The sequence below is a fragment of the Silurus meridionalis genome, chromosome 9, assembly GCF_014805685.1.
Source record: "Silurus meridionalis isolate SWU-2019-XX chromosome 9, ASM1480568v1, whole genome shotgun sequence".
Lineage (NCBI taxonomy): Eukaryota > Metazoa > Chordata > Actinopteri > Siluriformes > Siluridae > Silurus > Silurus meridionalis.
Genome location: NC_060892.1, coordinates 17,233,708 through 17,248,139, shown reverse-complemented (window position 1 = coordinate 17,248,139; position 14,432 = coordinate 17,233,708). Strand labels below are relative to the sequence as shown.

General features: G+C 39.2%; 2 protein-coding genes across 2 annotated transcripts; one reads left to right on the top strand and one right to left on the bottom strand.

The window, feature by feature from the left end:
• Positions 1 to 175: 175 nt before the first annotated feature.
• On the bottom strand, positions 176 to 3,328 carry thap11 (THAP domain containing 11). The gene has a single exon (XM_046857452.1). The coding sequence runs from the start codon at positions 2,364 to 2,366 to the stop codon at positions 1,551 to 1,553; it is 816 nt and encodes a 271-aa protein (XP_046713408.1). The 5' UTR covers positions 2,367 to 3,328; the 3' UTR covers positions 176 to 1,550.
• A 540-nt stretch (positions 3,329 to 3,868) lies between these two features.
• On the top strand, positions 3,869 to 13,959 carry cenpt (centromere protein T). Its single transcript, XM_046857449.1, has 13 exons — positions 3,869 to 4,081; positions 6,987 to 7,098; positions 7,178 to 7,322; positions 7,413 to 7,506; positions 8,063 to 8,199; positions 8,355 to 8,436; positions 10,670 to 10,821; positions 11,267 to 11,920; positions 12,370 to 12,816; positions 12,943 to 13,042; positions 13,122 to 13,271; positions 13,354 to 13,458; positions 13,597 to 13,959. The coding sequence occupies exons 1-13, from the start codon at positions 3,990 to 3,992 to the stop codon at positions 13,724 to 13,726; spliced, it is 2,400 nt and encodes a 799-aa protein (XP_046713405.1). The 5' UTR covers positions 3,869 to 3,989; the 3' UTR covers positions 13,727 to 13,959.
• Positions 13,960 to 14,432: the final 473 nt, after the last annotated feature.

Sequence of the window (14,432 nt, the reverse complement as noted above, 5' to 3'; positions counted from 1 at the left end):
AAAATTACTTTAAGCTTTTTACCCTAGTTGCTGAATTTATTCTCCACGATTTCTGTAGCTCTTAACTTAAAACACTGAAAAAGAGAAAACTGTGTCAAACTTATAGTTAAATACTATTATGCTTTTTAAATATAAATAAGCAGTGCAGCTTCTGTGCTATGGACTGGCAAAAAAATAAGGTTTTCCCAAGAATTTAATAAAAAATAAAAACACAACATTTTTTAATAGGAATAACACAAGCGCCTGAAAATATTAAAGAATCACTACATCAAAAAATATACTTGTTTGAAATCTCTCGCTCTTTCTTTTTTTTTTCAACTCCAAATCCTCAGTTCTTCTTAACAAACAGTGAAGATTTGCATATTCGGATCAAATCCTCGGATCTTTCCACTCGTATCAAAATATGGCAACAAACAGGAGGTTAAACGAAGAAAATAATGAAATTTGTATAAAGATGGAACAGTCTGAGGGAAAGTGAAGACTACACGGATTTATATATATATGCTGGCAATCATGAAAAGTCGAGACCACTTAAAAAAAAAAAAATAAAAAAAAAGGAAAAGCAAATAGATTAAAAGTTTAGGAAAAACTCTATTGTAGGCTGTAGTATGTTCTGCACTCGCTGTTTTTATGTCTTAAACACACTTATCTTCTTTAATAGGCTGCAGGTTGCTACGGTAAAATCTGTGTTCTCTTCCTACACGTTTGTCTGCTGTTAAAGATAAATCTGTCACAAAAGCACCACAAACCATGACTCATGACTCACTGGGGGATGTCAGGTGTGTGTGTGTGTGTGTGTGTGTGTGTGTGTGTGTTCAGAATTTGAATAAACATACAGATTAATAAGTTATGATCTTCCCGAACCATTTTTTGGGTCGAAAATGGAACGTTGATTCGTCATGACAAGTAACTGTCACACAGACATAGAAAATGACAAAAAAAAAAAAGGGAACTTGAATGTACTTTTTCCTTGTGAGATGGAACTGTGACAAGAACATGTTTGGTACCTTTAGTCCATATATTTCTACCTGGAATTGTGGCTGTAGTGACCGAAAATGTAGATCAGTGAACCATAACTGACCTTGATTATAGACACTGGAAGACAGTATCTTTTTTTTTTGTTGTTGTTATTGTCCGAAAGTGTAACTCCAATAGAGGACCAAATTGAAATGAATCAAAATGTTTGTATTGACATATTTCCCCTAATACACCTCTGATTAAATTAGTGATATTAGGGGGCGGGGATTCACGAGGGCGTGTCCTTATTTTCCTACACGTGCATGTTTATAAGTTAGTTTCATGACGTCACTGATGCTTCACACAACACTCACAGTTGCTTATCGAAGCTAAAAACACCACGATGTGAAAATTCCACGATATTACCGTGATAACCTTTTTGTCGTATAGTTTTTGACACATCACTCCTTTTTTTCTGAAACACTGAAAATTCAAAACAAAAATGCAGCCTTCCTCTCCCTCTGTTACACATTATTCTGTTTCGGTCCAGTTTGTACTTTTTAATTAATATTTTTTTTTGTTTTTGGAGGGGGTCAGACTTTCTTCCGAACCGCACCGATACCGGAGAGCACACGGTCGCGCTCGCGGAGCTCCTCCTGCAGACGCGCTTCGTTGACGCGCAGCTGGCGGATTGTGTTCTTCATCTCCTTCATCTTCACCTCCATGAGGGCGATGATGTCGCGCTGCTCGTTGAGTTTCCTCAGGAGCTCGGCTGATGTCGTGCCGGTGGTCAGGGAGTATGAGTGCTCCTCTCCGCACAGCGCCAGGTACGGACCGGGTTGATCTGGTACCACCGTCACCACCACCTCGGTGGCTTCCTCGGACTTGAGCGACGGCACTGAGCACGAGCCGTCCGCTGTTACTGTGGCTGCTGTAAGTGATAACGATGAGGATCCGGAGGTCGACGATGCGGATGAGGATGAGGACACGGCAGAAGCGGTTGAGAGATACTGGCCGTTCTGTCCGATCTGCACCACGAACTCGGTCTCGCCCTGTGCCTCGCTGTGGATTGCGCCGACGCTGGTGAGAATGGGCGCAGGCGCAGACGCAGCGTACACCTTCCTGCCCCTGCCGCGCCGACTTCTCCTCTCGTTCACGCCGCGTAACGGGAAGAGCGTCGGAACTCGGATCGTGTAGGTCTTCCTGCCCCCGGGGAAGTGCACGCTGCACACGCGGTGTCCGGTAGTGGGCTGGAAGGTGCTGAAGCAGCCGCTCACTCCGGCCCGGGAGATGTTCTTCAGCCAGATCTCCCGCTGAGTCGGGTCTTTCGGGAAGGTGTAGAACCGGAGCTCGCGGTCCCGGTGCGAGTTATTATAGCACCCAGGCACGCAGCACGTGAAGCCTGGCATGGCGGCGCAGCGTTTTTATTTCCCTCTTCACATAAATCTCACTCAAGTTTCACCGGATTTTGTTTTGTTGATCTCCTTCGTGCGCTGTTATCAAATGCAACGGCCTAAAAGCGGAACTACACGTCCCACAATACTTACGACTTCCTGTTCCCCCACCATTCGAAAGCACGTTTATGAGCGACGAGTCTGCGCACAACAAACGCAGAAATATCTCACGGTTCACTCACTCATCTTTACATTTTTTTGAGATAATAATAATTTAAGGCATAACAAGAGAGGAATCTTGCAAATAAACATATAGCTACTGGAGGTAATCTTTACAGTTAAATAAAGCTGATAATTTGGTAAATTTTAACTTTTCTGGATATAATTTTTCTTTAGGGATCAGAGATGGCGAAAGTACACATATTGTTCACTCAAGTAAAAGTACAGATACTCAAGTTTAAAGAAACTATGTTAAAAACTCAAGTACTGACTAAAAGTAAAGAGGTTTGGGTTCTTACATGTATCTAAGTATGGAAAAAATACCTGTTTTAGTGTCACACTGAAAATTGGACCTCAAATCATATTTCTATAATAATACAAAAAAACTTCACATTTTCTTACCCCATACTTTTTGTTGCTTTCTGCCTGCTCATTATTAGCTTAGTAAACTAGCCTACATCTGTTCTGTTTGAATGTGAGACTGAAACTAACCTGAATAAATGTTACTAAAAAATAAAAAAGGACAAACAAACAAACAAACAGCCAGTGGTAGATTGAAGCTCATTGACAAGAAATAGGTTGGTGTGCTGAAAGTGGTGCGCAGTGTGAAGAAAAATATCGATCATATCACCAAATAGATTAAAACTAAAGAAACGAGTCTTGTTTAAAAACATACGAAAGTAGAAAATACAGATATTCGTGCATTTAATGAATAAAAGTAAAAGGTCGACTGAAAAATAAATCGTTAAGTAAAGTACTGATACCAGAAAAGCGTAAGTACAGTCACAATGTTTATACTTCTTTACTTTCCACCTGTTTTCAGAATACATTATATTTACAAATATTGAGTGAATATGTTTATAAAAATACAATAAATATAATAATAAATCTATGGGGGTTTTTTTGTGTGTGTGTGTGTGTGTGTGTGTGTGTGCAAAATTACTGTTTAGTGATACGTTTACAGTTTGGACATAAATTTTGTTAATGACAAAACCAGAAAAAGGAAACATTACAACATTTAATAATTTTGTATATGTAAAATAAGTAAACAAAGCCGAATTATTCAGACAAATCTATATAGAAAACGTATCTTTAAACTCAAATTTTAATTAGGTTTTACATGGGTTGCATTTACACAGTATGAGTAAATAATAATTTTTATATCAGCAAAAATCAGCTAAGAGCCAAACAAACTAATAACAACTGCATCGGTTGCGCATTAGTGTAGTTTAATTCTCCCGGAAGTAAAACTTTCAAAACTACATATCCCATGTGGCACGCGAGGGCCCAGGACAGCGCGGGAGGTGACGTCATTGATATAGTCGGTTTGAATCTCTGGTTGTCGTTAAAAGTGAAGTATCGGTGCTGCAGTGACATTATCATTTATATTTATTTTAGAAACCATTTAGGAGAAATCTTATGGACTCTATGGAGGAGGAGGATTGGTCTGCTCGGGTTTTACTCAGAAATGTTTTGCACACAGAAACACAGCGTTCTCCAGTCACCAGGAGGTAATTTCTAACGCGCTTTATTATGCTAGTTAGCTAAGCGATCACCATAAGTGTTTTTATTAATTTGTCTGTATTTTGTTACCATAAAAAACTTCAATATCGAGTTTGAGCACATTTATGAGAGTTTTCTCTCGATGTCAGAGCGGAATTCTGTGATTTATCACGTTAAATGTGACAAGCCGAACACAAACTAGTCTTCTGGTTAGTATTGAATACATATCACTCCAGTTCATTCCACCAAACTTTCGCACGCAGCACCAAGTTATATGTGCTCCTCAATAGTGTTTACACACACACACACACACACACACACGCACACACACACACACACACACAGTATCTCATTATTAGGCAGGTGGTCATAATGTTATGCATTATCGATGTGTGTGTGTATATATATATATATATCACTATCTCACAAAAGTGAGTACACCTCTCACATTTCAGCAACCTTTTAAGTGTATCTTCTTAAGGAACAATACTCTAGAAATTAAACTTGTATATATTTTAGAGTAGTCAGTGTGGAGGAGGGACATGGGGTATATCAGTAGAAGAATGCTAAGGATGGAGCCACCAGGAAGGAGGGAAAGAGGAAGACCAAGGAGGAGGTTTATGGATGTGATGAGGGAAGACATGCAGGTAGATGGTATGAAAGAGGCAGATGTTGAGGGCAGGGGGATATGGAGACAGATGATCCGCTGTGGTGACCCCTAATGGGAGAAGCTGAAAAAAGTCGTCAGTGTGCAGCTTATACAGCAGTATAGATTTACTGTCCTGTAAAAATAACTCAACATACAGTTATTATTGTCTAACTGGCAACAAAAGTGAGTAGACTCTACTTGAACGTCAAAACAAAGTGTCAATATTTAGTGTGAGCACCACTGTTATCCAGCACTGCTGGGATCCTCTTTCACTCCTTTATAATGACATCACAGAGTTGCTGGATGTTAGAGACTTGCCGCTTCTCCACCTTCCACTTGAGGACGCCTGACAGGTGCGCAATAGGGTTCAGTTCTGGAGATATACTTGGTCACTTCTTCACCTTCAGCTTCTTTTTTGAAACAGTTGTCATCTTGGTGGTGTGTTTGGGGTTGTTATTTTGGAAATCTGACTTTCAGGCCAGTTTCTGAAGGGAGGGCATCATGTTGTGCTTCAGAATGTCACAGTACATGTTGGAATCCATGTTTTCCCTCAATAAACTGCAGCTCTCCAGTACCAGCAGCACTCATTCAGCCCAGACCATGATTCTTCCACTACCATGCTTGACTGTAGGCAAGACAGAGTTTTCTTGATGCTCCTCACCAGAATGTCACCACACACACCATCTGACCCAAACAAGTTTATCTTAGTCTCATCAGAACACAGGACATGGTTCCAGTAATTTATGCTCTTGGACAGGTTGTCTTCAGCAAACTGTTTGCAGGCTTTCTTGTGAGCCAGTTTCTGAAGAGGCTTCCTTCTGGGACGACGGCATGCAAGCCAACTTCTTGTAGTGTGTGGCGTATGGTCTGAGCACTGAAAAGTGGAGCTTCCGCCTCTACAACCTTTAAAGAAATGCTGGCAGCACTCATGCGTCTGAAGCAAATTTGTATGGTCCTGTAAAGCAGATAAAACATGAACATGAATAGGGTTTGCATAGTTACACGGCATACAGATGTTGTCACTTAGGGTGTACTCACTTTTGTTGGCAGTTATTTTGACAATAATGGCTGTATGTTCAGTTCTTTCAGAGGAAAGTAAATCTATTAACGTGCAAATAATGCAGCATACATTTCTGTTCGGTCGTTTTTATTTTTATGTTTTATATATAATATATAATTATGGTTTGAAAGAGGCAGATTTAGAGGACAGGGGGGGGATAGAGACTCCAACCCCCTAATGGGAGAAGCCGAAAGAAGAAAAGGATATATAATTATAAATAAATATAAATGAGGCAAAATTAAAACCTTCAATGCAAAATACATTTATTCACAACATCCTTTCTTTAATCAGAGATATATATAAAAAAAAACTCCACCGAAAAATAATTTTTCATCACTAAACATTTGTTTTACTGATGCATCAATTCTCGAATCAGCACCAAAATCCACAATGATGCGCACATCCGACAATTAAACCCTCTGGGATCGACAAATTCACCGGCGCATTTTGTGGCATTTTATGTGGCCCTCATGATGCTGATCGTACAATTAAGAGCAGTACATCATTTGAACCTGTAAAGGGTCTACTTTTATTTGTAAACACTTATAATAACAACACAATGCTGACAGGGTGCGCTCTTGGCTGTGTCTCTATTTGTCCTCTCTTTGCATGGACATGTTAATATAACCTGAATCTCTGAATATTTGTCTCAGACATAATACATATATGTGTAGAACAGATATAAATGTGCGATTAAGTTGCGATTAATCACGAGTTAACTCATTACAATCATGTGATTAATCGATTGACAGTCCAATTTGCTATATTCCTTCTATTAATATAAAATATGCTAAAATAAATAAAACAGTAGAGATATAAAAATGATCTCTACTGTTCTACTTATCTCAGTATACTTTGGCAAATGTCTTCATTCCTTCCATCCTTTATTCATTCACTTCCTTGATATGTTGTTTGATTTTAGGATTATAAAAAGCTAAAGAATCCATAGCGCTAGCGTTCGCCAGGATCCTGGTTAATTTAGCGCTTTGGATTCTTTAGCGTTTTTCACGCATACACAAAACAAAACGTATTTCTGGTGAGTAGCCACAGTGACACTGCGCTAAATCTTGTTCCTTTTTTTATAACTTGGCATTGTATGTTTTCAAGTTTAATAAAAAATAAATAAAATTTGCTCAAAGTGGGAGGCGGAGAGTCAACAAACTTTTCTGCATGTTTTTTTTTTATGAACATTCTTGTCCTTCAGCGTATCTCGTGATCAGCGACTTTCACATGTACGGAGGAGCTCCAGACTGAGGAACACTCCTGAGACGCCTCATGTCGCTCTACGCCAGAAACTCAAGCAGAAGCTCCATGAGGTGTGACTCATTAATTTGGTCATTTGTTTACACTTTAACTCTCTCCAGAACCTCATGTTAAATTCTGCTCTGAGTCCAGACCGCTGTTCTGCCTCCAGCCCCGCCCAGTAAACGCTTGAGGTCTGAGGGAAAAGTGTTGAAGACGCCAGCGGTGCACGCCTCCCCTGCGCTGTACGATGATGACATCACGCCTCGCGGGCTGCTCAGGGGAATCATCCGGACCGGTGTGTGCAGGAGGAGCAGAATTTCATTTGTTACAGAACGTGATGTGAGGTGACGTGTACTCACCTTGTGAACTTTGTTTTGCTTTTCAGAAGCCGAGGCGTCTCTGCTACTGTCTGGACAGACTGCAATACCTCAAATGGATCAGCAGGATATCAATGCCAGTATCCATAGCAACAGACGCAGGTGCACATGTCTACTTCTTAGAAACTAATCCCACCCAAATAGGGCTGATTAAAAAATAATAATAATGAAATCCACAATCGAATAGCACGTCTTATAACACACAAATCTACACGCATACCTCGGATAAGTGAACACTGTCTGTAAAAAGGTGTGTTAGAAGATGTGTCACTACTCTTATACACAAAACTCCTCCCCCTTGATCAACACTGGCCTGGAGAGTGTGTGTGTGTGTGTGTGTGTGTGTGTGTGTGTGTGTGTGTGTGTGTGTGTGTGTGTGTGTGTGTGTGTATGTATGTATGTATGTATGTATGTATATATATATATATATATATATATATATATATATATATATATATATATATATAATATAAAATAGTAATCATGTATTCTTGACTGGATGACAGGTTTTCTATAATACTATGTACACCTGTGTTTAGGCCAAATAAATACTTTTTAGCCATTTAAATAAGAAATGAAATACAAATTGTTACCCTTCAAGTATTACTTGAGGAGAAAGATTTAGTTTTTATTCTGACTTGTGCGTGTGTGTTGTCAGTGATGGTGTGTCTGGACTGGAGCTGCCTGATTTAGCCACCGAGCCGCTGACTCACCTGATCCGGGGGATGAGCCGCAGGAGGCCACCGCCCACTTTTAACGTTTCCGCCTTTGAGAAACAACTGGACCAGCCGTCAGGTACTAAAGCAGTGCATCGTTGGTTTTAACATTTATTCAGTTTTATACGGACTGATCCAGAATCAGATTTATAGTACAGTAAGAATGTTTGGATTAATAAATGACCATGATTGAGTTATTAATGTAGAAGAGATTTGGGTTTTATTTGATTAAAGGTGAAGAGGAAGAGGAGAATGATGTCTCTCGGGAAAATTCTGATGTTACTAAGGATCAGGATGTGTCTGCTGGCATGAAAAGGTAAACGCTACATCTTTTTAGTCGCTATTAGATTCACACAGGTTAGTGGGGTAATAATATAAAATCTTTATAGGTTCTGCTATCTGATTTGTAATTGTTAGATCATCTGTGTAGCTTTTTTGCCTCCATCAACAGAGGACAATCCTTTGTGTGGTTTTAAGCGTAGGTTTTTCTTTTGCTGATCACTTAAACAATGCTTTTAATGAGCTAGCTGTGTTCAGTGCTGTTCAGATAGGATTCGATTTGGATTTTACATTAGGACCACAAATGTCCGACACATGATTTCTGTTCATTTAATTTCCATCCGCCCATTTCTTTCCCCTCTTTTACCTCCTCTCACTTTTTTTTTTATCCTTCCTGGAAAACTACCTGCCCTCCCCCACCCCTTTTAATACATAAAAAAAATATATATTGTATTTTTTTTTCACACTTATACATAAATGGGCAATCAGCTGTATCTCTGTAAAAAAACAATGATTTAATATCAGACTCTAGAAATAATCACATGACCCCGTGTGATTCAATCATACAAAATCACGGACAACGTTTTCTCGTCACATGTTCATATTTCCAGGGCTCCTATATTTGCGGCCAAAAATAATAAATTGCGAGTAATATTTTTGCCTTGATCGCCACCTGCGACAATGTTAATGTACACGTTATGACCGTATAATCTGCATGTTATGACTTATGTGCGTGTTCTATCACATAAATTGTTTACGTAATAAACGGAGCACATGCGCCGCCTACGCTTGAGTTAAAGAGACAAAATAACCGGACAGTTCAATCAAAACTCACTTTTCCTCATCAGAAAAAAACGTGTCGAAACTAAAAATATCAGACTTTTTTCTAAACAGTCTCCATCTCTGTCCAACTCTTCCGCTGATGACACACGCGTAGTAAAAACTCAGGCTGCAGTGGTGCCAGTGTTGGAGAGAGGGAGAACGACCTTCCTGGATTCAAAGAGCTAAAAATACAATTCAAGACCGCCTATATGGTCGCTTCAGTTCCCAGGCCATGCTGTAAAATGATGGTAGATGTGCACACGACAGGATAACTTTTTTTTTTTTTTTTTTTTTTTTTAAAGTTAATTCTTGTGTGGCACTTAAAAAAATAATTTGGCGCCTGTTGTTTTTTCTCATAGGAGCCAATGGCTCAATATTTTATTTTTTATTTTTTTTTTGTCTGGAGCCCTGATTAGTGTCTTTCTACTATGTGTCACAGAAAAGACATGAAATATCACAAAAAAAATTATCTCATAAATCTATGAACTCTATCCTGGTCATATCGTCATTTATTTATTTAAAGTTTTTGAAAGATTAATGGCTTAAATGGCTTATGGTTGAAATATTCTAATAATGTAATAGCATTTTTATTCACTACAATTAGGAGGTTTTAAAAAAAAAGATTGAAACTTTGATGCACAAAAACTTGAATATTAAAACTTAATTTTTATGTCTGAAGCACTATGGATAAATTAATTTTTTTCAGACTTTTTCAGCCATATGTGGTTCTTCCTAAAACTGTTACCACAGAGTTAAAGGCACACAGTTGTAAAGGACGTCTTTGGATTCGTTAGAATAAATTTCCCCTTCACTTGAACTAGGAGACCCAAACCTGCATGACCATGCCCCGCTGCACAAAGCCAGAAGATATGATTTGCATGGGTTGGTGTGGAAGATTTTGAGTGGCCTTCTTTAGAGCTCTGACCTCTGAACTCAAACCTATTAAACACTTTTGGAGTTAATTGGAATGCTGACTGTACGCCAGAACCCTAAATCAAGACCTGCCTTTCCTTAAACGTTTTTGGATGAATGAGCACAAATCTCCAGAAGAACACTCCAAAATCTAGTGGAACATCTACTCAGAAGAATGGAGATTATTATATGGGGACTGAATGTGGAAAGGGATGCTAAAAAAAAAAAAAAAACACAAAGGAGTAAAAATCGCAAACTTTTGTCCATATAGTGTATATTTGACAAATAAATGAAAAAGTCTAGCTTTTTTTAGTTTGCTTCCTTTTTTTGGCTTTTAGAATGTTTAAAATTGTAGTGTATATGAATATTAATGACGTAATTGATATTGAGTGTGTAATTGTAGTGCTTCAAACTTATTTGATCTTAATAAACACTCACACACAAATGATTCCAGAATCGGTTCACAATTTTATACAAGTTTTTGTTTGGTATTTTGTGCTCACTGCACCCACTATCGTTTTGTCTTTTTGTCTCAGTGTCCTCAGCCTCAGCTTGAAGACACCGTTTATGAACATTCGGTCCGAGAGAGCTGGTCTGAGGCGAAAAGCGGCTGGACGAAGGAATCAGGTTTCTGTGGACGCGTTTGATGAAGCTGTGCAGCAACGTCTAGAGAGACATCACAAACAAGGTGCTGCACTGATCTCATCTCTTACACCGCAACACAGAGCTCTGGATTGTGATTAGTCATTAGGCTTTGATTAGTTCTTGATAACAGCGTTTCAGACAGTGGTGGAGGTTCTGATTATTATGCACCACATATAGTCGTTGGTATGTAGAGTTCAGTGCAGAGAAGTTTATAAATGTATTATGAGTTTGTGAATTTGCTTGCCTTACCAAAATGAACACTATATACACAGCTCCAGACTTATTCTGTGATCTGTGATAAATATAGTTACAGAAGTACATTTCTAAAAAAAAATAATATTTAGAAAAAATGCCTAATTTACACATTTTCACTAACTTTTTAAAGAAAAACATTGTTAGAAATAATACAGGCTTAAAATGAGATTATATAATAATCACATTGTTAAGTACTAGTTTTTTTTGTTGTTGTCGTACCCCCCCCCCTCCAGATTATACAGTAGTGCAGGATGGAAAAACTCTCCAGGACTCAGACTTGCACAAGTTCACCCTGGGTTTGAGTAACATCACCGTCCCGGAGCTCACTACAGACGTGATGATGAGCAACACAGAGCTCTATGCCCAGCCTCAGACTTCAATGTTTGAGCTGGGAGGTGTTACAGAGGCTGAGATGAAGATAGATGTCGATGATGGTGGTGATGAACTTCAAGATGCCGTCCAAGATCACCAAAACCTTTGTGAAAGTAACGCCACTAAACATCAGCCAGATACTTTGGAGGACCAGGAACCTATTTCTCAGAGCCAGGAACTGGAGGACGAGATCATCCCTCCATCACAAGAGAATAAGACTGTGACTCTGAGCCCAGAGGATATCCCATTTGCTCCAACCCAGGCCATGGTGGAGATCTCGTGTCCTCCCCAGGAGTCAGAAGAAAGCAGGTCTGCTATAAAGGAAGCTCAGGTGGAAGAAATAGAGCAGAGAGAAAGTGAGAGTCTTGAGGAAGAGGAGGAAGAGCAATCACATCTGCATCAGCGAATCACACGGAGAGCGTACCGTTCAGAAGGTGGAGCCATCAGGAATGGAGTTGTGGCAAAAGGCAGAGGCACAAAGAGCCTTGGGTTTGGTGAAGAGCCCACAGAGGAACGTAAGTAATCATCAGAATACAAAATGTGCCGTATTGTGCAGTAATAACTATTTTATTATTTAGTTATATAAAGACCTCTTGAGCACAGAATCAAAATAAAAATATTTATTTCAATCTCTCTCTAAAACACTGTGCCTCCATACATTGAAATAAAACTGATTGGGATGGAGCTCAGTTTGCGGTTGAGATGCATATTCATCTTTCTTTAAACGATTGTAAATAAAGGGGATGCATTTGGTTGATTTGTATGTTTCATTTGTGTTGATAAAATGTTTATACATTTAAAGTTCAAGGGGCAGTTGTAAGTTCTTCTCAAGGTTTTTAAAATCATAATTTTAATTTAGTGTGTCTGTAAAAACAACAGAAACTCCAGATTATTCCACAATGCTGGAAATTCTCAATGATTCTCTCTGGTAATCTCACACACCTGCCCCTTGTCTGATTTGTAGAGGTGCAGAGTTTTGCTGGCGGAACAGAGATGGAGATGGAGATGGAAATGGAAATAGTTAGCATGGAGGAAGAAACATCATCTTCAGACGAGTCATCTTCCCCTGTCCATACCACAAAACCTTCAGCATCTCTGACACATCAGGACAGTCTGGTGCAAAACGCTGATGAGGCGGACGGTCTGCAAGATCTTGGCCAATCGGAAAGCGAGGAAGTGATTGTGTCTGTTGGTGTTAGCCCCACTGTGGACTTTCCTGCTGCTGAGGAGGAAGAGGAAGTAAATGAACTGGTAAAGCAGCAGCAACAAGAAGCAGAAGAAGAAGAAGAGGAGGAGGAAGTGCAGCAACAGGAAGAGATGGTAGAACATGTAGAGGAGCAGCAACCAGAAGAAGAAGAGGAGGAGGAGGAGGATAAGCTTGATGAAGAGGAGGAAGATGCACAGAGCGAAGGTGTGTGTTTTTATTTATTTATTTATTTATATACGTGTGTGTGTGTGTGTGTGTGTGTGTGTGTGTGTGTGTGTGTGTTATAAATATAAAAATACACTGTATATTAACACACAATTATCATCACAGAGCTCTCGATGCAAACTCCAGGTTTCATTAGACACAGGAAGCAGGTATCTACCCCTGGTGCTCTGGCTACACCCACCATCCTCAAACCTCTGAATGCTGGGTAACCAATTCATAATTTTCATTCAAAAACGTATTTTTGGCATTAGACCCTGTTTACTCATCCTGATACATATTTTTAGTCCCTCCCAAAAGGTTGCGAAGCCACGGCTAAAACGTAATCCGCGCCCAGCCTCTGGCAGCATTCTCCCAAAGAGCTACGTCATGAGCATTTTCAAACACTTTGCCAAAACGAAGGTGGCAAGCGACGTCTATCCCGTTGTCAGTGACATGTAAGCTGATCCAATGCACCTGCTTAACAATAAACGTTTTAAGTGTTTAAGTTCTGTGTGCTGATTCTGTGCCATGTCTCAGATTGCAAAGGTATTTTGATCGTCTGGCGGATGATCTTGAGGCGTATTCGGCTCATGCAAAAAGGAAGACCATAGAGGTCGAGGATGTCGAGCTCCTCATGAGAAGGTATATTAGATGTTGGATGTAGAAATCTCAAAGTGACTTCTTTAGATTGTGGGTGGATCATGCAGTGTGTGTGTGTGTGTGTGTGTGTGTGTGTGGGAGGTTATACTGTATATTAATATTTTTTTTCCCACTTTCTAGGCAGGGCTTTGTGACGGACAGCACTCCAGTAAATGTGTTAATCGAGAAATTCCTTCCCCTCGAATATAGGAAGCTTCTCATCCCTGTCGCAACCAGCGGAAATAAAGTCGTGCCTGATAAACGGCGATGAAACATGTACATAATATTCTCTCTCTCTCTCATATTGTCCATAAATCTACTTTGCTTTAATTTGATTTAATGCCCTTATGTTGCATCCCATTTTTGGAGAAAACAAAGTATGTATTTCAACCACTTCTGTTTAACATCTCAAGCTTGCAGATGTACTCTGATTTTGTTTTTCCCTTTTGTTCGTAATGTTGAATGAATACTATAAATAAAGCCTTAAATATGCTGTTGTTAAAAGTGTGTAATGTATTTTTTTTTTTTAGAAATCATAATACTTTATTGATCCCATGGGGAAATAGTTAAATTTTTGTACAATTAAAATAATTATGTAGTCTTTACACTATTATACACTCATTTGCCTGTATAATTTTCAGCTACGTAATACATTTAAGCACCTTTTTCACTGAAGTATGAACTTTGATAACTGAATATATTGAATGCTTCCAGTGTGTCCAATTTTGACTCACTTTGGTGTAATACTCTAGTACTTTCTTCTCCTCTTCACACTTTCTAATGGATAGAATAGAAGAGTGCTATGAGGTTGATCTGTGTAGCTGTAAACAGGTATATTATGTGAAGATCATGTGTGTCAAACTCAAGGCCCGTGGGCCTTTATATAGATTTATTGTTATTAATGTCCCGGCGATATGAAGTGCTGATAACACACAAACTACAGATTGTAAAGGCCCTCACAATGGTGAAGAGAAAAG

What these genes read in the sequence shown, in the direction of transcription:
- cenpt (XM_046857449.1), top strand. Translation starts at nt 3,990, where the DNA reads ATGGACTCTATGGAGGAGGAGGATTGGTCTGCTCGGGTTTTACTCAGA. An exon ending in CGTTCTCCAGTCACCAGGAG is followed by an intron (nt 4,082 to 6,986) that starts GTAATTTCTAAC and finishes CTTGTCCTTCAG; the next exon opens with CGTATCTCGTGATCAGCGAC. An exon ending in TCAAGCAGAAGCTCCATGAG is followed by an intron (nt 7,099 to 7,177) that starts GTGTGACTCATT and finishes CTCTGAGTCCAG; the next exon opens with ACCGCTGTTCTGCCTCCAGC.
- thap11 (XM_046857452.1), bottom strand. Translation starts at nt 2,366, where the DNA reads ATGCCAGGCTTCACGTGCTGCGTGCCTGGGTGCTATAATAACTCGCAC.